Raw genomic sequence first — 24,749 nt, forward strand, 5'->3', positions numbered from 1 at the left:
TCCTCCGTCCGGCTCCCGGCGTCTCCTGCTCTGGTCTGTGATCGAGCAGACCAGAGCAGGAGATGACCGATAATACTGATCTGTTCTATGTCCTATACATAGAACAGATCAGTATTAGCAATCATGGTATTGCTATGAATAGTCCCCTATGGGGATTATTCAAGTGTAAAAAAAAAATTTAAAAAATTTAAAAGTAAAAAAAAGTGAAAAATCCCCTCCCCCAATAAAAAAGTAAAACGTCCGTTTTTTCCTATTTTACCCCCAAAAAGCGTAAAAAACATTTTTTATAGACATATTTGGTATCGCCGTGTGCGTAAATGTCCGAACTATTAAAAATGTTAATGATCCCGTACGGTGAACGGCGTGAACGAAAAAAAAAAAAAAAGTCCAAAATTCCTACTTTAATACATTTTATTAATAAAAAAAATTATAAAAAATGTATTAAAAGTTTTTTATATGCAAATGTGGTATCAAAAAAAAGTACAGATCATGGCGCAAAAAATGAGCCCCCATACCGCCGCTTATACGGAAAAATAAAAAAGTTAGAGGTCATCAAAATAAAGGGATTATAACCGTACTAATTTGGTTCAAAAGTTTGTGATTTTTTTTTAAGCGCAACAATAATATAAAAGTAATAATAATGGGTATCATTTTAATCGTATTGACCCTCAGAATAAAGAACACACGTCATTTTTACCATAAATTGTACGGCGTGAAAACGAAACCTTCCAAAATTAGCAAAATTGCGTTTTTCGTTTTAATTTCCCCACAAAAATAGTGTTTTTTGGTTGCGCCATACATTTTATGATATAATGAGTGATGTCATTACAAAGGACAACTGGTCGCGCAAAAAACAAGCCCTCATACTAGTCTGTGGATGAAAATATAAAAGAGTTATGATTTTTAGAAGGCGAGGAGGAAAAAATGAAAACGTAAAAATTAAATTGTCTGAGTCCTTAAGGCCAAAATGGGCTGAGTCCTTAAGGGGTTAAGGGTTACTTCGCTCCCCAGCATCCGGAACATTAAGTTCCGTGTTCACGCCCGCCCCTTCGTGACGTCATGTCCCGCCCACTCAATGCAAGTCTATGGGAGGGGGCGTGACAGCCATTGCACCCCCTTACCATAGACAATCATTGAGGTGGCGGGGCGTGACGTCACAAAGGGGCGGGAGTGAACACGGAACTCAATGTTCCGGACGCTGGGGAGCGGAGTAACCCTTTATGTTGCACAATTGTGGTGGAGGCTTTGTCGAGAATGCTGTCACATAATTCGCGGGTAAAGAATCGCGCTGCATGCATATCAAACAGGCACTATGACACAGTCCGTCAGGTGCCACAGGGCAATTGGGAACATAGCCCAATGTTTTCCAACCAGAGTGCCTCCAGCTGTTGCAAAACTACAACTCCCAGCATGGCCGAACAGCCTTCGGCTGTCCTGCTATGCTGGGAGTTGAAGTTTTGCAACAGCTGCAGGCACAATGGTTGGAAAACACTGACTTAGCCCTAAGGCCCTGCTTAAATGACAACAATGCACGCATGTTTCAACGTGAAATACATTGGTCCTCATTTACTATTCTAAACCCGACCTCTTTTGTCGGGTTTTTTTGTCGCATCTTTGTCTGCGCCATGTCGCAGACATCGTGCGCCAGTCTGCAACACTATGCAACATTTTTTCCCGACGGACCCGATGTGGATTCTCCCAAACCCGAAAAAGGGGCGTAACCCGACATTTCTGAGCTTTCCCACGTATTTATTAAGGTTTCCAACCCGAATTTGTTGAATTGTTGTGGATTTTTTTCCCGACAGCTCAGAGGAGTTGGAAACCAAAACCAACAAAACCCACGTGCGACAAACAGGATGCGACATAATAATAAATACCAGGGGAAAAAAAGCAGTCGGGTAAGAAAGCAACATAGACTTACAACCCGATTTTCTTAGTAAATGAGGGCCAATGTCTTTAATTGGAATAAACACTATTGCAAACGCTGCGTGCAATAAAATAATAATAATATAAATAAAATAATAATAAAAAAATACATAAAAAATTATTTTAAAAAAATTAAAATAAAACAATATCTGCATTTGTAGTGGAAATCCCCGTCAGAAATCCAAAAGGAATGTCCTTAGATTTCTTAAAGGGGTACTCCGCTGCTCAGCGTTTGGAATAAACTGTTTCGAACGTTGGAGCCGGCGTCGGGAGCTCGTTACGTCATAGCCCCGCCCCCTCATGTCACGCCCCACCCCCTCAATGCAAGTCTATGGGAGGGGGTGTGGCAGCTGTCATGCCCCCACCCATAGACTTGCATTGAGGGGGGTACGGTGTGACATCATGAAGGGATGGGGCTATGACATCACAAGCTCCTGACGTCGGCCCCGGTGTTCGGAACAGTTTGCTCCAAACGCTGAGCAGCAGATCACTCCTTTAAGTGGATAAGCAATGGATTTTTTGGACACGGGCCCCTATACTGTACTTACAGGTCACTGATGAAATCTGCAGCACTCCTATGGGATCGGCAGGACCTGTGTATAGAGAACGTAAAAAAGAACAAATGTCAGCCGCGACAAAGCAGAGGAGCACAATACCGTCTTCGGGGACTAGCCAAATATTGTCTTTTATTTAGGTCGACTTACGCTTGAATGGATCCGGCTCTGCCCACGTGGAACTGAGTATAAAAGCTTGTGTAGCCTCCTCTTCATCTGGAAGAGCAGATCACAAGAGAAATTAATTTTGCTATGGCCACTTTAGTAATATATCTTCTATGGATTCAACACTGCTAAAGTAAAAGAGAAATAAAATGTGACTTTGCTCATAGTCTTTATTAAAACCCCTTAAGGACACAGCCCATTTTAATTTTTGCTGTGTATTTTTACATTTTTTTTTTTTTGTGTGTGTGTATGTGGGGGGGGGGGGGGGGGGGGTGTTTATAACATTTTAGGGACTTTTTATTTTTTTTATTTTACACTTTTTATGTACCCAGAGGGGACTTTGACATGAAGTCATTAGATTGCATTCACTTTATAATGCTAAGCCTATGTTTAAAAAAAAAAAAAAAAAGGGGCCACTAGGGGTCGCTGTTTCTTTCATTTTGCAAACGAACCCTGGCAACCAAGTCCTTTTGGTCCTAGTAACAATAAATTTGGACCCAGGGGTGTGGTTATCTCCCTGCTGTGCCTCAGAGCAGTGTACAAGCCATCTTTCACCAGTAGGAGACAGCTTGTAGTCTTTTCAGAAGAGAAGCATTTCCATGCACACTGACAAGCAATACAAGGTGCTAAATTATTATTATTTATGAGCAAAATTACTTCGCTTTTTTTGGTCATTTTATGAACTTATTTATTGTGCATTTGCACCATATAGGTTCCACATGGATGCATTAGGGTTATATAAAGCATGCACTTTGGGCACAAAGCTTTGAAAATGTAAAAAGGTTTGTGCAGACCACATGAAAAGGGAGAAAGAGGGGGAGGAAAGGAGCAAGTTTGTCATGGTCCTGAACAAACACCCCCAGCATCCAAGAGAAGTGCAAAAAAGGGAGGGAAAGGCTGCGTGAGCATAGCAAGAAACATAATTCTTACTAATGACAGTAACACTAAGTGTAGGGGTCACACGTACTGGATCCGCAGAGTATTTAATGCTGCAGAACCGATGATGTATAAAAAAATAGTGCGCTCAACCTAAACAATTTTATCAACCAGGGTGCTACCAATGCTTCCTAAACAGAGCAATCACTAGGAAAGAAAAAACAAGAGCACAAAAGGGTGCACACCAAGGATACAATAGGTAGTTTTATTGAATCACATAAATCAACAAAGAATGTGTATTAGGGATCGACCGATATTGATTTTTTAGGGCCGATACCGATAATCTGTGAACTTTGAGACTGATAGCCGATAACTTATACCGATAATCATAAGAATACATCACGTGGTAGGTACACGTCAGCTCAGAAACGGCCCCCATGTGTTCACTCACCAAGGGTGACTTACTCAGGGGCCCAACCAAGGGTTCCTCAATGTGCCCCTGAGGCTTACTTGCTCTTTTTGGCTAATTTACGGCTCTCAGGGCCAAGTCCTGCTTAATGCCCCTTTCTACTAGGTCTCAGTTGCCCTCTTCCCGTCCAGTTATCTTACAAGTAGTCAACCAGTTGTGATCCTTAGGTGTTGAAGTGACAGCCCTTGCTGGCTGACTATCTCCTCTTTAATTTAGACCACCTCCTGGCCAATACTGGAGCCTGGCTTCTATCCTGGTCTATTCTCCCTTCGTCCCTGGCAGGTGGGGTGAACATTTTTAAAATGATTTACCTCCCTGATTTTTGTACCTATTCCATCTATCGCCTGTTATATCCAAGTGTTTTTTCCCCCCAAAAGATTAGATGGTGTGCCGAGATCCTTCTGATGGCAGGGCAAACCTCCTAGACTCAGTCTAGCTCTTCTCCAGGCGCCAAAGTGTCAAGGCGGTTTTGCGGTTCCTAATCTGTATAACTATTTCCTTGCATCCCAGTTGGTCAATGCTGCCTGGTGAACAGATCTGGATCCCTTAACACAGCAACAGCCTTGTCTGGAGCCTTAATGGGATCTTATGTGAGGCACACCAGCACACTGTAATGATTTTCCTCTGCTTCCACTTTCCTTGGTCCTATTAGAACCAGTGGCTGGAGTTTGGTCTGTGGTGTCTAGGTGCCTCCCACAATCCACTGTCTCTCTCAGAGCTCCCTTGTGGGCAGATGTACACTTTCCCCATTATCGTGATTTGCCGACTGCCAGCTTCTGGGGTAGACATGGGATTAAATTTGGTGTGGATCAAAAATTTCTGTTCTGTGATGTGCAATCTAAATGTTTATCCCCCGAAATGCTTTCTCCTCCCCCCCCCCCCTCCCTTGTATCTCCAGTTGGGACACATGCGGTTAGAGTGCAATTTGGCACCTTTAATTTTCTAAGGTGGAGCCGTTCTTGGGCACTGCGGACCTCTCCAAGCCACTCACTCAGGCCTATGCTCTTTTGCAGTCCATTGGGCCTAGCCCATTTGCTGCTGCTCTCTTGACGTGGGAAGTAGACGTGCCTGCGCTTACTATGGATCAGTGGAAGGAGGTGGAGAAAACATATTAATCTACTATGGCGAGTGGTAAATATTAGGGATCGACCGATATCTTTTTTAGGGCCGATACCGATAATCGGTGGAGGTTAGGGCCGATAGCCTATAACTTATACTGATATTCCGGTATAAGTTATCGGCTATTTATCCCCCCGCGACACCGCTGCAGATCATTGATTTAAAGCGGGCGCTTTAAATCAATGCACTGCAGTGGCTTTTGCGGTGCCATAGGCTGCCGCCGCCACCACCCGCTTCTCTCCCCCTGCCTGTCCGGGGGTACTGAGACCTATCACCGCCACCGCTCCCCCCGCCGCGCCGCACCGCGCCTAGGGGTGCCTCCAGCTGTTGCAAAACTACTACTCCCAGCATGCCCGGACAGCTGTTGGCAGTTTTGCAACAGCTGGAGGGCCTACTGTAGGTATAGTATATTATACAGACCCCTGTCCATCCCAGAACCCTGACTCACCTTCCCAGTTGCTGCAGGGACCGTCCGAGGAGGGTGGTCCGGGTCATCCATCGTTCCTGTAGTGTCCGGTGGCATTCCGGGTGGAGGGTGAACCGGTCCGGGCTGTCCTTCTCCGGGGATCCTCTTCTCCACTCCGGGCAGGCTCCGGCCTAGTAACGCTGCATAGACGCCGCTGCGCAGCGACGCACCCGATGTCATGGCGTAGCGGCGTCTATGCAGCGTACTAGGCCGGAGCCTGCCCGGAGTGGAGAAGAGGACCCCCGGAGAAGGACAGCCCGAACCTGTTCACCCTCCACCCGGAATGCCGCCGGACACTACAGGAAGGATGGATGGCCCGGACGGTCCCTGCAGCAACTGGGAAGGTGAGTCAGGGTTCTGGGATGGACACCCTAGGCGCGGTGCGGCGAGCGGTGGCGGTGATAGGTCTCAGGACCCCCGGACAGGCAGGGGGAGAGAAGCGGGTGGCGGCCTATGGCACCGCCAAAGTTTAATTTTTTTTATTGACTCGGAGGGTGGGGGAGGGGCCTGACAGGTATAGCGGTATGGGCAAAAATCCATACCGTGGGAGAAAAAAAATAAAACGGTATCCGGTTCATACCAGTATACCGCCCAGCACTACGGTGGGGGGTGCGACGCGGTGCGGTGGGTCGGGGGGCAGTCGCGGTGCGGTGGGGGCGGTGCGGGGCATTATCGGCTTATCGGCAAGGTAATTGCCGATACCGATAATGCCCAAAATCGTGATTATCGGCCGATAATCGGTCGATCCCTAGTAAATATCTCCTGATACGGTCTCGCTTTATCCTGCGTCCCAATTACACCCCTGTGAAACTTAAAGGAATACGTTTTCCGAGTTTCTCCATTCCAAAAAAATCTTGTACCTTGTAATTCTGACTCTTCTTCTTGGGGTTCCAGGAAGCACTGTGTGGGCATCATATCCAAGTCAATGCCTGTTATCAAAAGAAAACACAAAGATCTTATGTAAACGCAATTATTAAATGATAATGAATAAAGATCATTAGAATATTTTATCTCCTATGTAAAAAAAAAAAATAAGTGGGAGAAAAATAAGAGGAAATAGGAACAAGCAATAGGGATCAGTTGATGGGCACGGTGGAGCAGGACTCCTATGGGAGAGGAAAATTCAGCTCCGCATGAAGACAACACATTTCAGCTTTACTCTCAAAACACGTAGTCAGCTTTATATTTGGCGTTTTGAAGGGAGTTTTTTTTTCAGTCACAAAGTGTTAAAAGTTACAAGAAACACTAGAGCACATTAACACTGAATAATTCATTAAACCTGTATCCCATGCCACACATTTAACTCCAGCATTTACATCACATCCATAAAGTTTTCCACTAGTTGGCGCTATGTGCCATTTTCAAGGAGCTGTATACTAGTGCTGCCGCCTTTTCAGAAGTGGGGGATGCCCCTCCAGCTCTCTAAATCAATATCACTGTGGGCTCTGCCAGCAATGCAGAGAACCACAGACTGTACGGGTTTCCCTCAAGCAGCTGAGCTGGTTTGCCCCCCCCCCTACCACCGGACTCTGGATATTCGCCCATTACATTTACGCACAGTTCAAGAAAAAAAAAGTAGATGCACTCACCCGGATTTTCTGCTGGCAGGAATCTTTATTCACTTGCAATAAAATAGTACAGCGGGTAGACGCAGGAGGAGCAGCCTCGCAGCGACAGACTGTTTCCTGCGCTCCAAGCGCACTTCCTCGGGCTGCCGATAGGCAGCCCGAGGAAGTGCTCTTGGAGCGCAGGAAACAGTCTGTCGCTTCAAGGCTGCTCCTCTGCATCTACCTGCCCTACCCGATCGACAGCCTGTGTACCCGCTCTACCCAATCGGCAGCCCGAGGAAGTGCTCTTGGAGCGCAGGAAACAGTCTGTCGCTGCAAGGCTGCTCCTCTGCATCTACCTGCTCTACCCGATCGACAGCCTGTGTACCCGCTCTACCCGATCGGCAGCCCAAGGAAATGCGCTTGGAGTGCAGGAAACAGTCTGTCGCTGCGAGGCTGCTCCTCTGCATCTACCTGCTCTACCCGATCGACAGCCCGAGGAAGTGCGCTTGGAGCGCAGGAAACAGTCTGTCGCTGCAAGGCTGCTCCTCTGCATCTACCTGCTCTACCCGATCGACAGCCTGTGTACCCGCTCTACCCAATCGGCAGCCCGAGGAAGTGCTCTTGGAGCGCAGGAAACAGTCTGTCGCTGCAAGGCTGCTCCTCTGCATCTACCTGCTCTACCCGATCGACAGCCTGTGTACCCGCTCTACCCGATCGGCAGCCCAAGGAAATGCGCTTGGAGTGCAGGAAACAGTCTGTCGCTGCGAGGCTGCTCCTCTGCATCTACCTGCTCTACCCGATCGACAGCCTGTGTACCCGCTCTACCCGATCGGCAGCCCAAGGAAATGCGCTTGGAGTGCAGGAAACAGTCTGTCGCTGCGAGGCTGCTCCTCTGCATCTACCTGCTCTACCCGATCGACAGCCTGTGTACCCGCTCTACCCGATCGGCAGCCCAAGGAAATGCGCTTGGAGCGCAGGAAACAGTCTGTCGCTGCCAGGCCGCTCCTCTGCGTCTCCCCGCTGTACTATTTTATTGCAAGTGAATAAAGATTCCTGCCAGCAGAAAACCCGGGTGAGTGCATCTACTTTTTTCTTGAACTGTGTGCTATTGCTTGTCCCATTTGTAGTGCCCCCGCGGGAAGCCTCCCAGGTTACAGTGCTGGTGTCTCACATCCCAGTCTGGGCTGATTACGGACAGCGGTGCCGGGCTCCCCTCCTTCTACTAGTATCGGATTCCATTACATTTACAGTTCACTGACAGGAATAGAAACTTACTTTCAGATTCCGACTTCTGAGTCTCATCATCCTCCGTTCCGATTTGCGCAGGTAGATTTTTACTTTGTTCAGTAGAGATTTCAGATACTGCGGCGGTCTCATTGGGTGAAGATAAAGATTTCCGATCTTCACCTGCATTTTCCAGAACGCTACTGGGGTCCACTTTAGCTTCTTCTGCATCACCCTCTTCCACATCTGTGTCACTATCCAAGTGCAGTTCGGCAGCCTTAGTCACATCTGAGCCTGTCTTAGCACTGTCGTTGTGAGTGGTGCCTTCAGGTGCAACATCATCATCATCCACATCTGTATCACTATCCACATGTAGTGCAGATGCCTCTTTGGCCACCACCTTTGGTTCATCAGTTGAATTTTTTTCCAGGGCAACACTTGACCCACCAGGTATCTGGTCATCTTCATCCACATCTGTGCCGCTATCCACGCCTGTCGCCTCTTTGACATTTGCGCTTGCTGAAGAGTCTTGTGGTCCATGCGTCACGTCTCTGCTGGAGACATCGTCCTCTTCATCCACGTCTGTGTCACTGTCTAAGTTGAATACATCTTTGGTTTCCTTTCCGCTCTCCTTAGAGGATTCCGGCTCAGTTTCCTTCACTTCAGCAGTGGACACATCTTCCTCCACATCTGTGTCACTGTCCGCGTGGAATTCTTCTTTCTTCTCTTCAGTGTTACTTTTAGAGTCCAGTTCGGCATTGCTCTCAGCCGGCTTGGGAATGTCTACAACATCATCATCATCAGTGTCACTGTCTATACCAAATCCAGCGGTCCCTTCACCTTTACTGGGTTCATCCTTTGTTTTGTTCACTTCATCATCACTCTTAGACTTCATGACATTCAGGTCATCCTCAACATCAGTATCGCTGTCTGAGCCACCTCCATTTCCACCAGTAACAGATTTCTCATTGTTCTCAGATTCCTTCATTTCGGAAACATGATGCGTTTGGGCCTTCTCCAGATCAGGTCCTGTAGTCACTGCTTCATCTTCATCATCATCAGTGTCACCGTCCATGTGGAATTCGGCTCCACCTGATCCCAAGGCTCCACCATTGCTGTCTTCTCCAGTCCTGTTGCTTTGGATTCCAGATGTTTCTTCTGTTTTAACATCTATTCCAGATTTAGTTGAATCTTCTGAAATATCTGACTCCATGTCTGCGCTAACATTCTCTTCTTTCGGTTTTACACCCGTGTCTGAAAGTTGTTCATTGTTGTGCTGCATGGAAGCATCAATTTTGGGCTTTGACTCACTTGTGGCCTCCAGAAGAGTCTCACTTCTTGGGGATGCCACATTCTCATCTTCACCACACGGACTACTCACTGGTTTACCTTCAGAAGATGGCTTGTTTAATGCATCATCTTGCAACAACTTTTCACACTCCGGCTCTTTCTTCACATTGTCACCTATTGTACTTATAAGCTCTACATGAGGTACAGGCACTATACCACCAGATGTGGACTCCACCATTGCTTCTTGGTTCTTCTTACATTCCTCTACTTCCAACCTCAGCTTTATTTCAGCATCTGATGGTTTCCCGGGTTCCATTTCTTCCTTGTCTACAACAGTCAACGTCCTTGCAATGAGTTTGGACTGATCCTTAAGAACTACCGGTGTGGAGATGTTCTGTGAACAAGGTACGAAGGAGCTTCTTCTTGAGGTGTCTGTATCGCTATCAGATGGTGGATTTAGTGTAGGAAGATGTGTCTCTGATGTGGATGTATCAATTTCCTCATCACTAAAAAAAAAAATTAAAAAAATTAAGTTAAAAAATATCATTATTTCTTATTATATTATAGTTCATTGTATATTATAGTTCATGTTATTCAGGCTTCTTAATACTCCCAAAAAAGATTTAAAAACGTTTTCTGTCGGAGAAGAAAGAAAGGTGTGGAGCCCCTACATTCATTGTTTGAGACCTTTCTAAAAAGGGTTCTCCAAAACAGGATATTTCGGTTGCTCTATAAAAAGGGCATTATTCCTTACAAATGACAAAAAAAAACAGCAATTCAGCGGTTTGTTTGTTTTTATTTGCATTTTTGTGTTCATCATGCAGGGCCATAAGCATAATGGGGGAGATTTATCAAAACCTGTGCAAAGGAAAAGTTGCCCAGAGCAACCAATCAGATCACTGCTATCATTTTTCAGAGGCCTTGTTAACAATGAAAGAAGTGATCTGATTGGTTGCTATGGGCAACTGGGCAACTTTACCTCTGCACAGGTTTTGATAAATCTCCCCCAATATTTTAATAGTTTGGACTATTTCGCATAAGCGATATCAAATATATATATATATTTACATTGTTTTATTTGAAAAATTGTTAAATAAGGGTGATTTGAATTTCTATTAGGAGATTGGCCCCTAGAGCAGGGATCAGCACTCATGGCACGCGGGGCGCATTTGAGTGGCACGCAAGGGAGTGCCGACTGGTGTCACAGTATTATGGTGGGCGGTGATTCTGGGTCTGTATTATGGTGGGTGGTGATTCTGGGGTCTGTATTATGGTGGGGTCTGATTCTGGGGTCTGTATTATGGTGGGGTCTGATTCTGGGGTCTGTATTATAGTGGGGTCTGTATTATGGTGGGCGGTGATTCTGGGTCTGTATTATGGTGGGGTCTGATTCTGGGGTCTGTATTGTGATGAGGTCTGATTCTGGGGTCTGTATTATGGTGGGCGGTGATTCTGGGTCTGTATTATGGTGGGGTCTGATTCTGGGGTCTGTATTGTGATGAGGTCTGATTCTGGGGTCTGTATTATGGTGGGGTCTGATTCTGGGGTCTGTATTGTGATGAGGTCTGATTCTGGGGTCTGTATTATGGTGGGTGGTGATTCTGGGGTCTGTATTATGGTGGGGTCTGATTCTGGGGTCTGTATTGTGATGAGGTCTGATTCTGGGGTCTGTATTATGGTGGGTGGTGATTCTGGGGTCTGTATTATGGTGGGTGGTGATTCTGGGGTCTGTATTATGGTGGGTGGTGATTCTGGGGTCTGCATTATGGTGGGGACTGATTCTGGGGTCTGTATTATGGTGGGTGGTGATTCTGGGGTCTGTATTATGGTGGGGACTGATTCTGGGGTCTGTATTATGGTGGGTGGTGATTCTGGGGTCTGTATTATGGTGGGGACTGATTCTGGGGTCTGTATGATGGTGGGGACTGATTCTGGGGTCTGTATTATGGTGGGGACTGATTCTGGGGTCTGTATTATGGTGGGGACTGATTCTGGGGTCTGTATTATGGTGGGTGGTGATTCTGGGGTCTGTATTATGGTGGGTGGTGATTCTGGGGTCTGTATTATGGTGGGTGATGATTCTGGGGTCTGTGTTATGGTGGGTGATGATTCTGGGGTCTGTATTATGGTGGGGACTGATTCTGGGGTCTGTATTATGGTGGGTGGTGATTCTGGGGTCTGTATTATGGTGGGTGATGATTCTGGGGTCTGTATTATGGTGGGTGGTGATTCTGGGGTCTGTATTATGGTGGGCAGTGATTCTGGGGTCTGTATTATGGTGGGTGGTGATTCTGGGGTCTGTATTATGGTGGGTGATGATTCTGGGGTCTGTATTATGGTGGGTGATGATTCTGGGGTCTGTATTATTGACCACAGCGGTCCCAGCGCTGATTTACAGGGGAAAGGCGTGGCGGCGACGGGGCATAGCGCACCACGCCTATCCGACTGTGTGCAGCTGCTATCAAAAACGTTTTTTGGGGTGATAAAAGCAGAGAGATCTAAGGTAAAAACACTACTGTAGACACAATCTGCACACAATACAAAGGCTGTGTGTAGGTTACATAGCCCCAGGTTCATGACAGTTGCGCTTTAACATAGACACTTGCTGGATTGAATGGGGTCCAAGCCACTCCGGACAAGGATATGCAAACTCGGAGGCACAAATAGTGATGTGTATCCACCCTTATGTTACCATCATCTAACTACTTCCTGAACAAATCGGTTTTGCTTCAGTTTTGGAACAAGTCTCACCTTTCAGGCACAATGGTGTCGGCATCAGGTGGGAAAACGGCTCCTGTACTTGAGGACTTAAAACTGTCCTTGAAGGATCCACAACCTGCAATGATAGAAGCAAAATAAATGTTTGTCACCTCTATGTTTTGCAAACGAAAACACTACCAGATACCCATATATGTACAACGTGATACTTCTCAGTACACATATTGGTGCTTTGTAACTATTTTTGGAAACATTCTTTTACTTTAAAGGTCAAGAACTGCAGAGAAGACACGGTTTCTATTTTCTTTGCGCTGGCCTTCTCACTTTTCACATGGTGTGTGACAGACAATGCAAAGTTATTATGATGTTCAAGAATCACTGAAACGTAAGGAAAATATGCGGCAAAAAACTGGAAATGTGTTGGTGTATGCACCGCAAAGAGTCTTCATGCATTAAAGGGGTATTCCAGGAATTTTTCTTATTTGACTACGCTACAGGGGCTGTAAAGTTAGTGTTGTCCATAATATAGTGTCTGTACCTGTGTGTGACGGTTTTCTCACAATTCTTATGTGATTTTCACAACAATATTTATTTTTAACAGCATACAAAATGACTGTTGTCTCAGATTTTTCCCAGCTTGCAATGCGGCCGAGACCTGACATCACTAGTCAGCTGATGACAGGGAGCCTGTCTGCTTCGATGGGTGGAGCGATCGCTTGGTGGGAGAGAGATCAATCTGCAACTAATGCAACAGCTGTAGGCACCCTGATTGAAAACCACAGGCCTTTTGAATGGATGCAGCTCATTTGTGTTTCAATGGGTGGAGTGGCTGATGTGTAGGAGGGAGGAAAATAGAATTATGGGATGTGTAGTCAAAAAAGAAAAAAAACTTAGACAGGAAATACCCAGTTCAAAAAAGCTAGCCACAGTGTTATGGTAATCTCACAACATAGCCATTTATCCCCAAGACAAGCACAGATCCTTCCTAAGCATGTCCATTACTGTCTGCCAGGTACCTACTAAAATCATCTTATGGTGGAGAACCCCTTTAAGCTTTGCCCCTTTTTGTGAAAAAGTGGGGTTTGTCAGGAAAAGCATATTTTCCTGATGAAAACTTTATATCCATATGGAGAAAATCCAATTTACCCACAATTCTAGTGAATTCCATCAGTTGTCCATAGTGAAAACTTTTTATTTATTCCCCCCCCCCCCCCCCCCCAAATACTTCTGGACCAGATAGAAGCGCTCCTCGCCTACAGAAGGTTAAAGGGGTACTCCGCCGGAAAACATTTGTTCTTTAAATCAACTGGTGCCAGAAAGTTAAAACAGATTTGTAAATTACTTCTATTAAAAAATCTTAATCCTTCCAGTACTTATCAACTGTTATATTCTCTACAGGAAGTTCTTTTCTTTTTTAATTTCCTTTCTCCCTGACCACAGGGATCTCTGATGACACCTCTGTCCATTTTAGGAACTGTCCAGAGCTGGAGAGGTTTGCTATGGGGATTTTCTTGTACTCTGGACAGTTCCTGACATGGACAGAGGTGTCAGCAGAGAGCAATCTGGTCAGACAGAAAGGAAATTCAAAAGAAAATAATTTCCTGTGGAGCATATAGCAGCTGATAAGTACTGGAAGGATTAAGATTCTTAAATAGAAGTAATTTACAAATCTGTTCAACTTTCTGGCACCAGTTGATTTAAAAAAAAAAAATGTTTTCCAGTGGAGTACCCCTTTAAGGATAATTGAGAGAAAAAACGAGGAAGCACAGGCAAGAGAGCGCGGCAAGAAAGAGAGAGCAAGGGCAAGAGAGTACAGCAAAAAAAAAAAAAAAAAAAAGAAAGGGCACGAGAGTAGGGATCGACCGATATCGTTTTTTTAGGGCCGATACCGATAATCTGTCACCTTTGAAGCCGATAGCCCATAACTTATACAGGAATATCGGTATAAGTTATCGGCTATTTCAACCCCCCCCCCCGGCGGCGGGGCAGAAGCCGTTTCTGATCAATGATTTAAGGCGGGAGCTTTAAATCAATGAACTGCAGCAGCTTTTGCCAGGCCAGAGACCGTTGCCGCCACCTGCTTCTCTCCCCCTGCCTGTCCTGGGGTCCTGAGTCTAACCACCACAGTTGCCCCATCGCCTCCCCCCCCCCATCCTCTGCCCAAATACCGCCGCCCCATCGCCTCCCCCCATCCCCGGATTTATAATTACCTGTTCCTGGGGTCCGCGATCCTTCTGGCTCCGTCGGCGTCCTTTGCTGTCACTGTGCGCACTGACGGTGACGTCGCGTTGGGGAAGTCACTCGTCATTACGCAGCGCACAGCAACAGCGCAGGAGCCAGAAGGATCGCGGACCCCGGGAACAGGTAATTATAACACCGAGGATGGGGGGAGGCAATGGGGTGGCGGTGGTATGTGGGCAGAGGATTGGGGGGGGGGGGGGGGGCGGCGATGGAGCAGAGGCATGTGGGCAGAGGATGGGGGGAGGCAATGGGGCAGCGGCGGTGGTATGTAGTCTGAGGTTGGGGGGGAGGCAATGTGGTGGCAGCAGCGACGGTCGTCTCTGGCCGGGGGACGGGGGACTGCATATCGGCAAGGTAATTGCCGATGCCGATAATGTCCAAAATCGCGATTATCGGCCGATTATATCGGCCAAACCAATAATCGGTCGATCCCTACACGAGAGCACAGCAAAAAAAGAGAGAGCATGGGCAAGAGAAAGCGGCAAGAAAGAAAGTGCGGCAAGAATGAGAGAGCATGACAACAAAGAGACTGCAAATACACAAGCAAAAGAAAAATATATTTATATAACAAAAGACAGAAAAATAAAAATTGATAAACCAGCATAGTCAGTACCTCCTTCGTGCCTTCGTGTCTGTCTTTCCTCCTCTTCATCCTCATCTCCAGAGTCTCTGGCCAGTACAGCCCCCCGTGCTATCCTCCTTATAGCAGCACCTGGAGTCTTTTCAATAGCCAGAGCTCCCTGAGTAGGGGGAACCATAACAGAGTCGTCCTCGCTCTCCTCTACACCCGTCGTCTCTGCTTCTACCTTGTCATGCACAGTGTATCGGCAAGCCACGTCGGCAAACAGCAGGAAGTCTCCATCAGCCAGGGCGTAATGTACGTCCGGTGCCAGGGCTATCTTGCTACGTCGGGTCTTGTTGAGGCTGCCCTTGTCACATATGGTGTGACAATCCCCTCTCACTTGCAGGATGGCGTGTTTCTTGGACACGGACTGCGCCGGCAGGGTGATATCGCAGCTAGCATGACGGCCAATGATATTCTGCCCGTAGTAAATGGGGAAATCTGTAGAGAGTGGGAATTATGAAATAGTAACCAGGCGGATCATGAAAAATTCTTAGAGGGGTTCTCCGGCGCTAAGACATCTTATCCCCTATCCAAAGGATAGGGGATAAGATGCCTGATAGTGGGGGTCCCGCCGCTGGAGACCCCCGTAATCTTCCACGCCGCACCCCGTTAGAATCAGTCTCCGGAGCGGGTTCGCTCCGGGTCTGATTACTGGCGATCACGGGGACGGAGCATAGTGACGTCACAGCTCCGCCCCCGTGTGACATCATGCTCCCCCCCCCCTCAATGCAAGCCTATGGGAGGGGGCCTGACAGCCGTCACGCCCCTCCAATAGACTTGCATTGAGGGGGGCGGAGCGTGACGTCACACGGGGGTGGAGGCGTGACGTCACTATGCTCCGTCCTTGTGGTCGAGATGGACTCAGCCTGAGGACCTCCAGCGGTTCCAGAAGCCGCTAAAGGTGGGTGCTGCATGGTAGATCCCGGGGGTCCCCAGCAGCGGGACCCGGCGATCTGACATCTTATCCCCTATCCTTTGAATAGGGGATAAGATGTCTAGGGGCGGAGTACCCCTTTAATTTGTAAGACAGTGTTTCCCAACCAGTTTCTCTGCAGCTATTGCAAAACTACAACTCCCAGCATGCCTGGACAGCCTTCGGCTGTCCAGGCATGCTGGTAGTTGTAGTTTTGCAACAGCTGGGGACATATTGGTTGGGAAACACGCTATAAAGTGTTTACTGTATATCTTATCAAACAGTAGACAAGCATGCACACGTCACACTCACCCCGTGCTGGTCCATGGATCCCAGCAAACATATGCAGGTTGCCCGCAGGTCTGTCTCTATTTACTGCCGTATCATCCTCACCATCACTGTAGTCAAGGCGCTGAGTGGCATCCATACTGTAAGGCGAAAAAGTTACAGACTGAATCAACAACCCCAGATGGTATAAAGGTAATTACAAATGTGAACAGCAGGGGTCGCCCCACCAAAAACACTTTTCTATCTACAGGTGGTTTGACCCCCAGTTATCTTAGTATCAGGGGTCCTAAGTCCCCCATCGGAATGGATAGGCAGACGTGTAATACTGCAGCAGGAAATGCTAGAAGAATGATTGGGTGTATAGGGTGATGTATTAGCAGTAGAGGGTGAAGTGCTCATGGATGTATAGGGAGAGATATTAGCAATAGAGAGAAGTGCTCATGGCTGTATGGAGAGAGGTATTAGCAGTAGAGAGGGAAGTGCTCATGGGTGTATAGGGAGAGGTATTAGCAGTAGAGAGGGAAGTGCTCATGTGTGTATATGGAGAGGTATTACCAGTAGAGAGGTAAGTGCTCATGGGTGTATAGAGACAGGTATTAGCAGTAGAGAGGTAAGTGCTAATGAGTGTATAGGGAGAGGTATTAGCAGTAGATAGGTAAGTGCTCATGGGTGAATAGGGAGAGGTATTAGCAGTAGAGAGAAGTTCTCATGCTGCTGTACAGAGCACTGGTGAGACCTCACTTGAAGTATTGTGCGCAGTACTGGAGACCACATCTTCAGAAAGATATAGATACTTTGGACAAAGTTCGGAGAGAGTACTAAAAAACCCAACTTTATACAGTAGAGGACACTGTAACCCCCAAAATGATATAATAGGACACTATAACCCCCATCATTATATATATTATATATAGTAGAGGACACTATAACCCCCAACATTATATAGTAAAGGACACTATAACCCCCATCATTATATAGTAGAGGACACTATAACCCCCATCATTATATAGTAGAGGACACTATAACCCCCATCATTATATAGTAAAGGACACTATAACCCCCATCATTATATAGTAGAGGACACTATAACCCCCATCATTATATAGTAGAGGACACTATAACCCCCATCATTATATAGTAGAGGACACTATAACCCCCATCATTATATAGTAAAGGACACCATAACCCCCATCATTATATAGTAAAGGACACCTATCACAGTCTTGAGCTAATACTGAGCCCCCCCAGCACTGTGCCCCCATCCACCGTTACATTCCTCACATAGTCTGCTGGTTAATGGTTAGTCACAGTACACTGCACCCAGACAGAGCGAGGACCTGGCACTGCCCACAGACACGTACAATCTCTGGCCAAGCCTTCACCGCCACCATCCCCCTTATGAGCTCCTCTATTAGGTGAACAGTGATGTTACTGAACTAAAGGGGTACTCCACTGCAAAATATATATATATTTTTTAAATCAACTGGTGCCAGAAAGCTAAAACAGATGTGTAAATGACTTCTATTAATAAATCTTAATCCTTCCAGTACTTATCAGCTGCTGTATGAGCCACAGGTAGTTCTTTTCTTTATGAGTTTCCTTTCTGCCTGACCACAGTGCTCTCTGCTGACACCTCTGTCCATGTCAGGAACTGTCAAGAGCAGGAGAGGTTTGCTATGGGGATTTGTTTCTACACTGGACAGTTCCTAAAATGGACAGAGGTGTCAGCAGAGAGCACTGTGGTCAGACAAAGGAAATTCAAAAAGAAAAGAACATCCTGTGGAGCATATAACAGCTGATAAGTACTGGAAGGATTAATATTTTTAAATAGAAATAATTTACAAATCTGTTTAACTTTCTGGCACCAGTTCCAGCGGAGTACCGGCAAACAAAAAAACTGGACTCACCTCCCACCGCTTCCCCAATAATTTTGGTATCCCGCTCCCGACCTCCACTGCAATCTTCTTCCTGCTTCTTGTGGTCGACTTGTGCTGCTCGGCTAATCGCCATGCGCAGTGATGACCCGGCCACGGTCTACTTCCTGAGCCGCAGCGTGACGAGACGACCACAAGAAGCAGGAAGAAGATCGCAACAGGGACTGGTAGTGGGATATCGGAGGCCCCGGGGTATGTTCAGTTTTTTAAATGCCGAAATTCTGGGCAGGTTAAAAAAGAAATTGCATCCCGGAATACCCCTTTAAAAGGGGAACTCCGCTACTCAGAGTCTGGAACAAACTGCCCCTCCCCTTCATGACATCACGCCCCACCCCCTCAATGCAAGTCTATGGGAGGGGGTGGGGCATCACGCCCCACCCCCTCCCATAGACTTGCATTGAGGGGGTGGGGGTGTGACGTCATGAAGGGGAGGGGCTATAGACTTGCATCAAGGGGGCGGGGCAATTACGTCATGAGTTCCCGGCATCGGCTCCAGTGTTCGGAACAGTTTGTTCCAAACGCTGAGCACCGGAGTACCCCTTTAAGTTGAATGTAGCCAGTAGAGATGAGCGAACTTACAGTAAATTCGATTCGTCACGAACTTCTCGGCTCGGCAGTTGATGCTTTTCCTGCATAAATTAGTTCAGCTTTCAGGTGCTCCCGTGGGCTGGAAAAGGTGGATACAGTCCTAGGAGACTCTTTCCTAGGACTGTATCCACCTTTTCCAGCCGACCGGAGCACCGGAAAGCTGAACTTATTCATGCAGGATAAGTCATCAACTGCCGAGCCGAGAAGTTCGTGACGAATCGAGTTTACTGTAAGTTCGCTCATCTCTAGTAGCCAGAGTGTATTACAATAGGTTTTTTCCTTTGCCATTTTATTATCTGCGTTTACTTTTTTCCATTACAGGTCATGTGATTTTTTTTTTTTTTTTTTTTTTTTTTTATCATGTGGATTTCTATTGAAAAATTGATAAAAAAATAAATAAAAAAATTCTAATTTGAGCTACAAGTCTATGGGGGACATTTATTATTGGCTTTACACCACTTCAATGTTCTAAATGTCCCTGAAAATTAGCATTTTTTTGTTCAATTTTAAGTAGAACATCTTTCAAAGTCGCCTACTGTTTGGTGCACCGTACACCACTTTTTGCCGTGGAGCCGTATTTTTTATTTGCGCAAATTAAATTTAAAAGTCTTTTTTTTTTTTTTTTTTTTTGCGCAAAGCCTAATTTTTTTTGCGGAAACCTACACCACCTATTAGGACACGTACAAAAGTGTCAGATGCCAGAGCACAAAGCTTAAAAAGGGGTATTCCAGGAAAAAACTTTTTTATATATATATCAACTGACTCCAGAAAGTTAAACAAATTTGTAAATTACTTCTATTTAAAAAAAAATCGTAATCCTTTCAGTACTTATGAGCTGCTGAAGTTGAAGCTTTCCTGTCTAAGTCCTCTCTGATGACACCTGTGTCGGGAACCGCCCAGTTTAGAAGCAAATCCCCATAGCAAACCTCTTCTACTCTGTGCAGTTCCCGAGACAAGCAGAGAAGTCAGCAGAGAGCACTGTTGTCAGACAGAAAAGAACAACTCAACTTCATCAGCTGATAATTATTGGAAGGATCAAGATTTTTTTATAGAAGTAATTTACAAATCTGTTTAACTTTCTGGAGCCAGTCGAGATAGATATAAATATATAAAAAAATAAATAAAGATTTTTTTTTTCCTGGAATACCCCTTTAAACCAATCTCTTGAGCTCTCTGGTTTCTATAATTGAGCGAAATTTATCAAGTCCCGTGCGCCTATTTGGTAAACTGTGCAAACAATGCACCAAGCAAACAGGGGTAAAATCTTTACTACCTTACAACAACATTGATCAATGTCCCCCTATGAGAGGATAAAACTGATACATTTTCTTTAAAAAAATTAAAAATAAATAATACCTTCAACATGCTGCTATTTAACCTCTTCAGGACGCCGTGCATATGGATACGCCCTGCAACCCGAGTCCGTAAGGACGTGGGGCGTATGCATACGCCCGTGGGAATTCCGGTCCCCCCGCTAGCTGGTTGGGGACCGGACCTGGATGCCTGCTGAAATCATTTAGCAGGCACCCCGGCACATCGCCCAGGGGGGTCCCGAGACCTCCCCATGTCGGCGATCGCAGAAAATCGCATGTCAATTCAGACATGCGATTTTCTGCTATTCCGGGCTGATCGGGTCTCTGGTGACCCGATCACCCGGAAAATAGGGCTGATCGGAGCAGTCAGTGACAGCCCCGATTATCCTGAGGGATAAGAGCATGGTCGCAGTGCTGCGATCTACTCCTATCCCCTGCCATTGGTCAGAACTGGCAACCCCCCCCGTTCTGCCCACCCCGAGAAGATGGAGGCCGGTACCTGAGAAGAAGATGCCTGGGGACCCTTGATCATCGCTGGAGACTGCTGGATCCTGGCTCAGGTAGAGAAACGACGGTGGGGGGGTAGGGGGAATGAAAGTGAAAGTAAAACGATCTTTACTGTGGCAACCACTAGGAAGGCCAAACTGCAACTCCCAGCTGGGAGTTGTAGTTTTGCAACATCTGGAGGGTCACAGTTTGGAGACCACTGTTACAGTGGTGCCCAAAGGGTAGCCCTCCAGATGTTGCCAAACTACAACTCTCAGCATGCCTGGACTGCCCAGGCATGCTGGGAGTTGTAGTTCTGTAACATCTGTCCCTTCAGATTTAGCAATTTTCATGAATTTTTTTAAAAGTGCTGCTCTACTTTGAAGCCCTCTAATTTTTTTTCCAAAAAGCAAAAATATTCCATTTTATGACGCCAACATAAAGTGGACATATTGTATTTGTGAATAAAAATAAAATTTATTGGGAATATCCATTTACCTTACAAGTAGAGAGCTTAAAAGTTAGAAAAATGCTAAATTTTCTATATTTTCATGAAATTTGGGGATTTTTACACCAAAAAAGGATGAAAGAAACGCCGAAAATTTACCACCAAAGTAAAGTAGAATAGGTCACGAAAAAACACTCAGAATATTTGGAAAAAGCGTTTGAGTTATTAATTCGTAAAGCGACGGTGGTCAGAATTGCGAAAAAGGGCTCAGTCCTTAACCCCTTAAGGACCAAGGACGTACCGGTACGTCCTTGGTCCTGCTCTTCTGATATAACGCGGGGTTACACAGTAACCCCGCGTCATATCATGGCGGGCCCGGCGTCATAGTGAAGCCGGGACCCGCCTCTAATAGCGCGCAGCGCCGATCGCGGCGCCGCGCGCTATTAACCCTTTAGCCGCGCGCTCAAAGCTGAGCCGCGCGGCTAAAAGTGAAAGTGAAAGTTCCCGGCTAGCTCAGTCGGGCTGTTCGGGATAGCCGCGGCTAATCGCGACATCCCGAACAGCTGACAGGACAGCGGGAGGGCCCCTACCTGCCTCCTCGCTGTCCGATCGCCGAATGACTGCTCAGTGCCTGAGATCCAGGCATGAGCAGTCATGCGGCAGAATCGTTGATCACTGGTTTCTTATGAGAAACCAGTGATCAACATAGAAGATCAGTGTGTGCAGTGTTATAGGTCCCTATGGGACAATGATCAGTGTGTGCAGTGTTATAGGTCCCTATGGGATAATAATGATCAGTGTGTGCAGTGTTATAGGTCCCTATGGGACCTATAACACTGCACAAAAAAAGTGAAAAAAAAAAGTGAATAAAGATCATTTAACTCCTCCCCTATTAAAAGTTTGAATCACCCCCCTTTTCCAATAAAAAAAAAAACACAGTGTAAATAAAAATTAAAATAAACATATGTGGTATCACCGCGTGCGGAAATGTCCGAATTATAAAAATATATCATTAATTAAACCGCTCGGTCAATGGCGTGCGCGCAAAAAAATTCCAAAGTCCAAAATAGTGCATTTTTGGTCACTTTTTATATCATTTAAAAATGAATAAAAAGTGATCAATGAGTCCTATCAATGCAAAAATGGTACCGTTAAAAACTTCAGATCACGGCGCAAAAAATGAGCCCTCATACCGCCCCATACACGGAAAAATAAAAAAGTTATAGGGGTCAGAAGATGACAATTTTAAACGTATAAATTTTCCTGCATGTAGTTATGATTTTTTCCAGAAGTCCGACAAAATCAAACCTATATAAGTAGGGGATCATTTTAATCGTATGGACCTACAGAATACATATCAGGTGTCATTTTTACCGAAAAATGTACTACGTAGAAACGGAAGCCCCCAAAAGTTACAAAACAGCGTTTTTTTTTCAATTTTGTCGCACAATGATTTTTTTTCCCGCTTCACCATAGATTTTTGGGCAAAATGACTGATGTCATTACAAAGTAGAATTGGTGGCGCAAAAAATAAGCCATCATATGGATTTTTAGGTGTAAATTTGAAAGAGTTATGATTTTTTAAAGGCAAGGAGCAAAAAACGAAAATGCAAAAACGGAAAAACCTCCGGTCCTTAAGGGGTTAAAGTGAAAAAGGGTTGCATCCTTCAGGGGATACATATACATATATTTGTTTGTTTGTTTAGGACTGGAGGTGGGGCCTGAAGCCACCAATCAGAATCTCAATGGAATTTTTTTTAAGCAATCTGATTGGCTGCACAGGGCATCATGTGACTTCAGTGGCCCTACCTCTACCAGCTGCCATTTTGCCTTAGCCTGACTCTATGGAAAGTTTCACACAAACTTTTTTTCACCTATGACAACAGATGAGACCCCCCCACTCCCCTGTCCTGTCACATTTCATACACAAAATACCAATTTGCATATGCAGCGGTGACCCCGCCCCTCTCCGTCCAGCCTGGCACACTCCTGCCTCTTGTACTTTGTTCAGTGCCCAAACTCCATGCCCAGAAGCCAGAGGTGGCGGCCCGCACACACCGCATGGCCCCATTCACACACAGTCCACACGGCGCGTTACCTACACATATATGTGCACAGACAATGTATAGACAAGCAGACATGTCCACACCTCACTTCCTGCCTCTCTCTCCCGCGGCTTCCAATGCACTCAGCACGCTGGCCACGCCCACTTCTCATCCGCTTCCCTCCCCTGATTGGCCGAGGCGCCTGTCACTCATTCCCCACACGGTGTTTGGAACCCGTTCAAAAATGCCTGACGTCACGGCGGTGGGCGCGGCTCCTCGAAATGGGAGCTCGCGATTGGCCGACGAATTATAAGTTCGCAGTGAGGACTTGCGGTCGCTTCGCGCGCTAGAGGGGTTAATTGTGTGTGTTATTTGTGTCCGCCGTGCAGGGGCCATTTTGATTGAGGAGAAAGAGAAAGGATTTAATTGTTCTCCGTGCAAATGGCGGCTTGGTCCTGTTTATTGTTACAATTTGTTTTACTTATACAGGGTACATTCATTATCTATATCACTGTTTCCAACCAGGGTGCCTCCAGCTGTTGCAAAACTACAACTCCCAGCATGCCCGGACAGCCTTCGGCTGTCCGGGCATGCTAGGAGTTATAGTTTTGCAACAGCTGGAGGCTCCCTGGTTGGAAAACACTGATCTGTATCTGTGGCCTTGCAGCTCTTGTAAAACTACAACTCCCAGCATGCCCGGACAGCCGAAGGCTCTGGTGTGTTGGCACAAGTATCAGTATGCTATCATAGACTATTACTTTTAGGGCATGCTGGGAGTTATAGTGTCACAAAGATGGAGAAACACAGCTTGCAAGTACAGCTCTGAAAATGTGACCATTTCTGCCGTGTGACCAGTATTCTTTATCCTTCACTAGCAGAGTATCTGGTGTCACCCGGTATTCTACCTAAATCATGTGGGAAAGGAAAAACAACAATGTCACCATTATCCTCATATCCCAACCTCATATCTCTCCTCATATCTCCTCCTCATATCCCGTCCTCATATATATATCCTCATATCTATCCTCATATCTCCTCATATCCCGTCCTCATATATATCCTCATATCCCAACATCATATCCCGTCCTCATATATATCCTCATATCCCAACATCATATCCCGTCCTCATATATATGGCCTCATATCTCCTCCTCATATCTCCTCATATCCCAACCTCATATCCCGTCCTCATATATATATCCTCATATCTCCTCCTCATATCCCGTCCTCATATATATATCCTCATATCTCCTCCTCATATCCCGTCCTCATATATATATCCTCATATCTCCTCCTCATATCCCGTCCTCATATATATATCCTCATATCTCCTCCTCATATCCCGTCCTCATATATATATCCTCATATCTCCTCCTCATATCCCGTCCTCATATATATATCCTCATATCTCCTCCTCATATCCCGTCCTCATATATATATCCTCATATCTCCTCCTCATATCCCGTCCTCATATATATATCCTCATATCTCCTCCTCATATCCCGTCCTCA

The 24,749-nt window shown here is 46.0% G+C and overlaps 1 protein-coding gene across 1 annotated transcript in view; it reads right to left on the minus strand.

Moving 5' to 3' along the window:
• MDC1 (mediator of DNA damage checkpoint 1) overlaps positions 1 to 23,425 on the minus strand; it is a 47,750-nt gene extending 24,325 nt beyond the window's left edge. The window contains exons 1-8 of the mRNA XM_056540573.1: positions 23,343 to 23,425; positions 16,449 to 16,564; positions 15,212 to 15,661; positions 12,391 to 12,475; positions 8,401 to 10,145; positions 6,436 to 6,504; positions 2,631 to 2,696; positions 2,475 to 2,519 (exon numbers count right to left, since the gene is read on the minus strand). Coding sequence (XP_056396548.1) covers positions 2,475 to 2,519; positions 2,631 to 2,696; positions 6,436 to 6,504; positions 8,401 to 10,145; positions 12,391 to 12,475; positions 15,212 to 15,661; positions 16,449 to 16,564; positions 23,343 to 23,410 — 2,644 coding nt within the window. The 5' untranslated portion in view covers positions 23,411 to 23,425. The remainder of the gene's footprint in view (positions 1 to 2,474; positions 2,520 to 2,630; positions 2,697 to 6,435; positions 6,505 to 8,400; positions 10,146 to 12,390; positions 12,476 to 15,211; positions 15,662 to 16,448; positions 16,565 to 23,342) is intronic.
• Between the last annotated feature and the right edge of the window lie 1,324 nt (positions 23,426 to 24,749).

The sequence above is a fragment of the Hyla sarda genome, chromosome 9 (assembly GCF_029499605.1).
Source record: "Hyla sarda isolate aHylSar1 chromosome 9, aHylSar1.hap1, whole genome shotgun sequence".
Classification (NCBI taxonomy): domain Eukaryota; kingdom Metazoa; phylum Chordata; class Amphibia; order Anura; family Hylidae; genus Hyla; species Hyla sarda.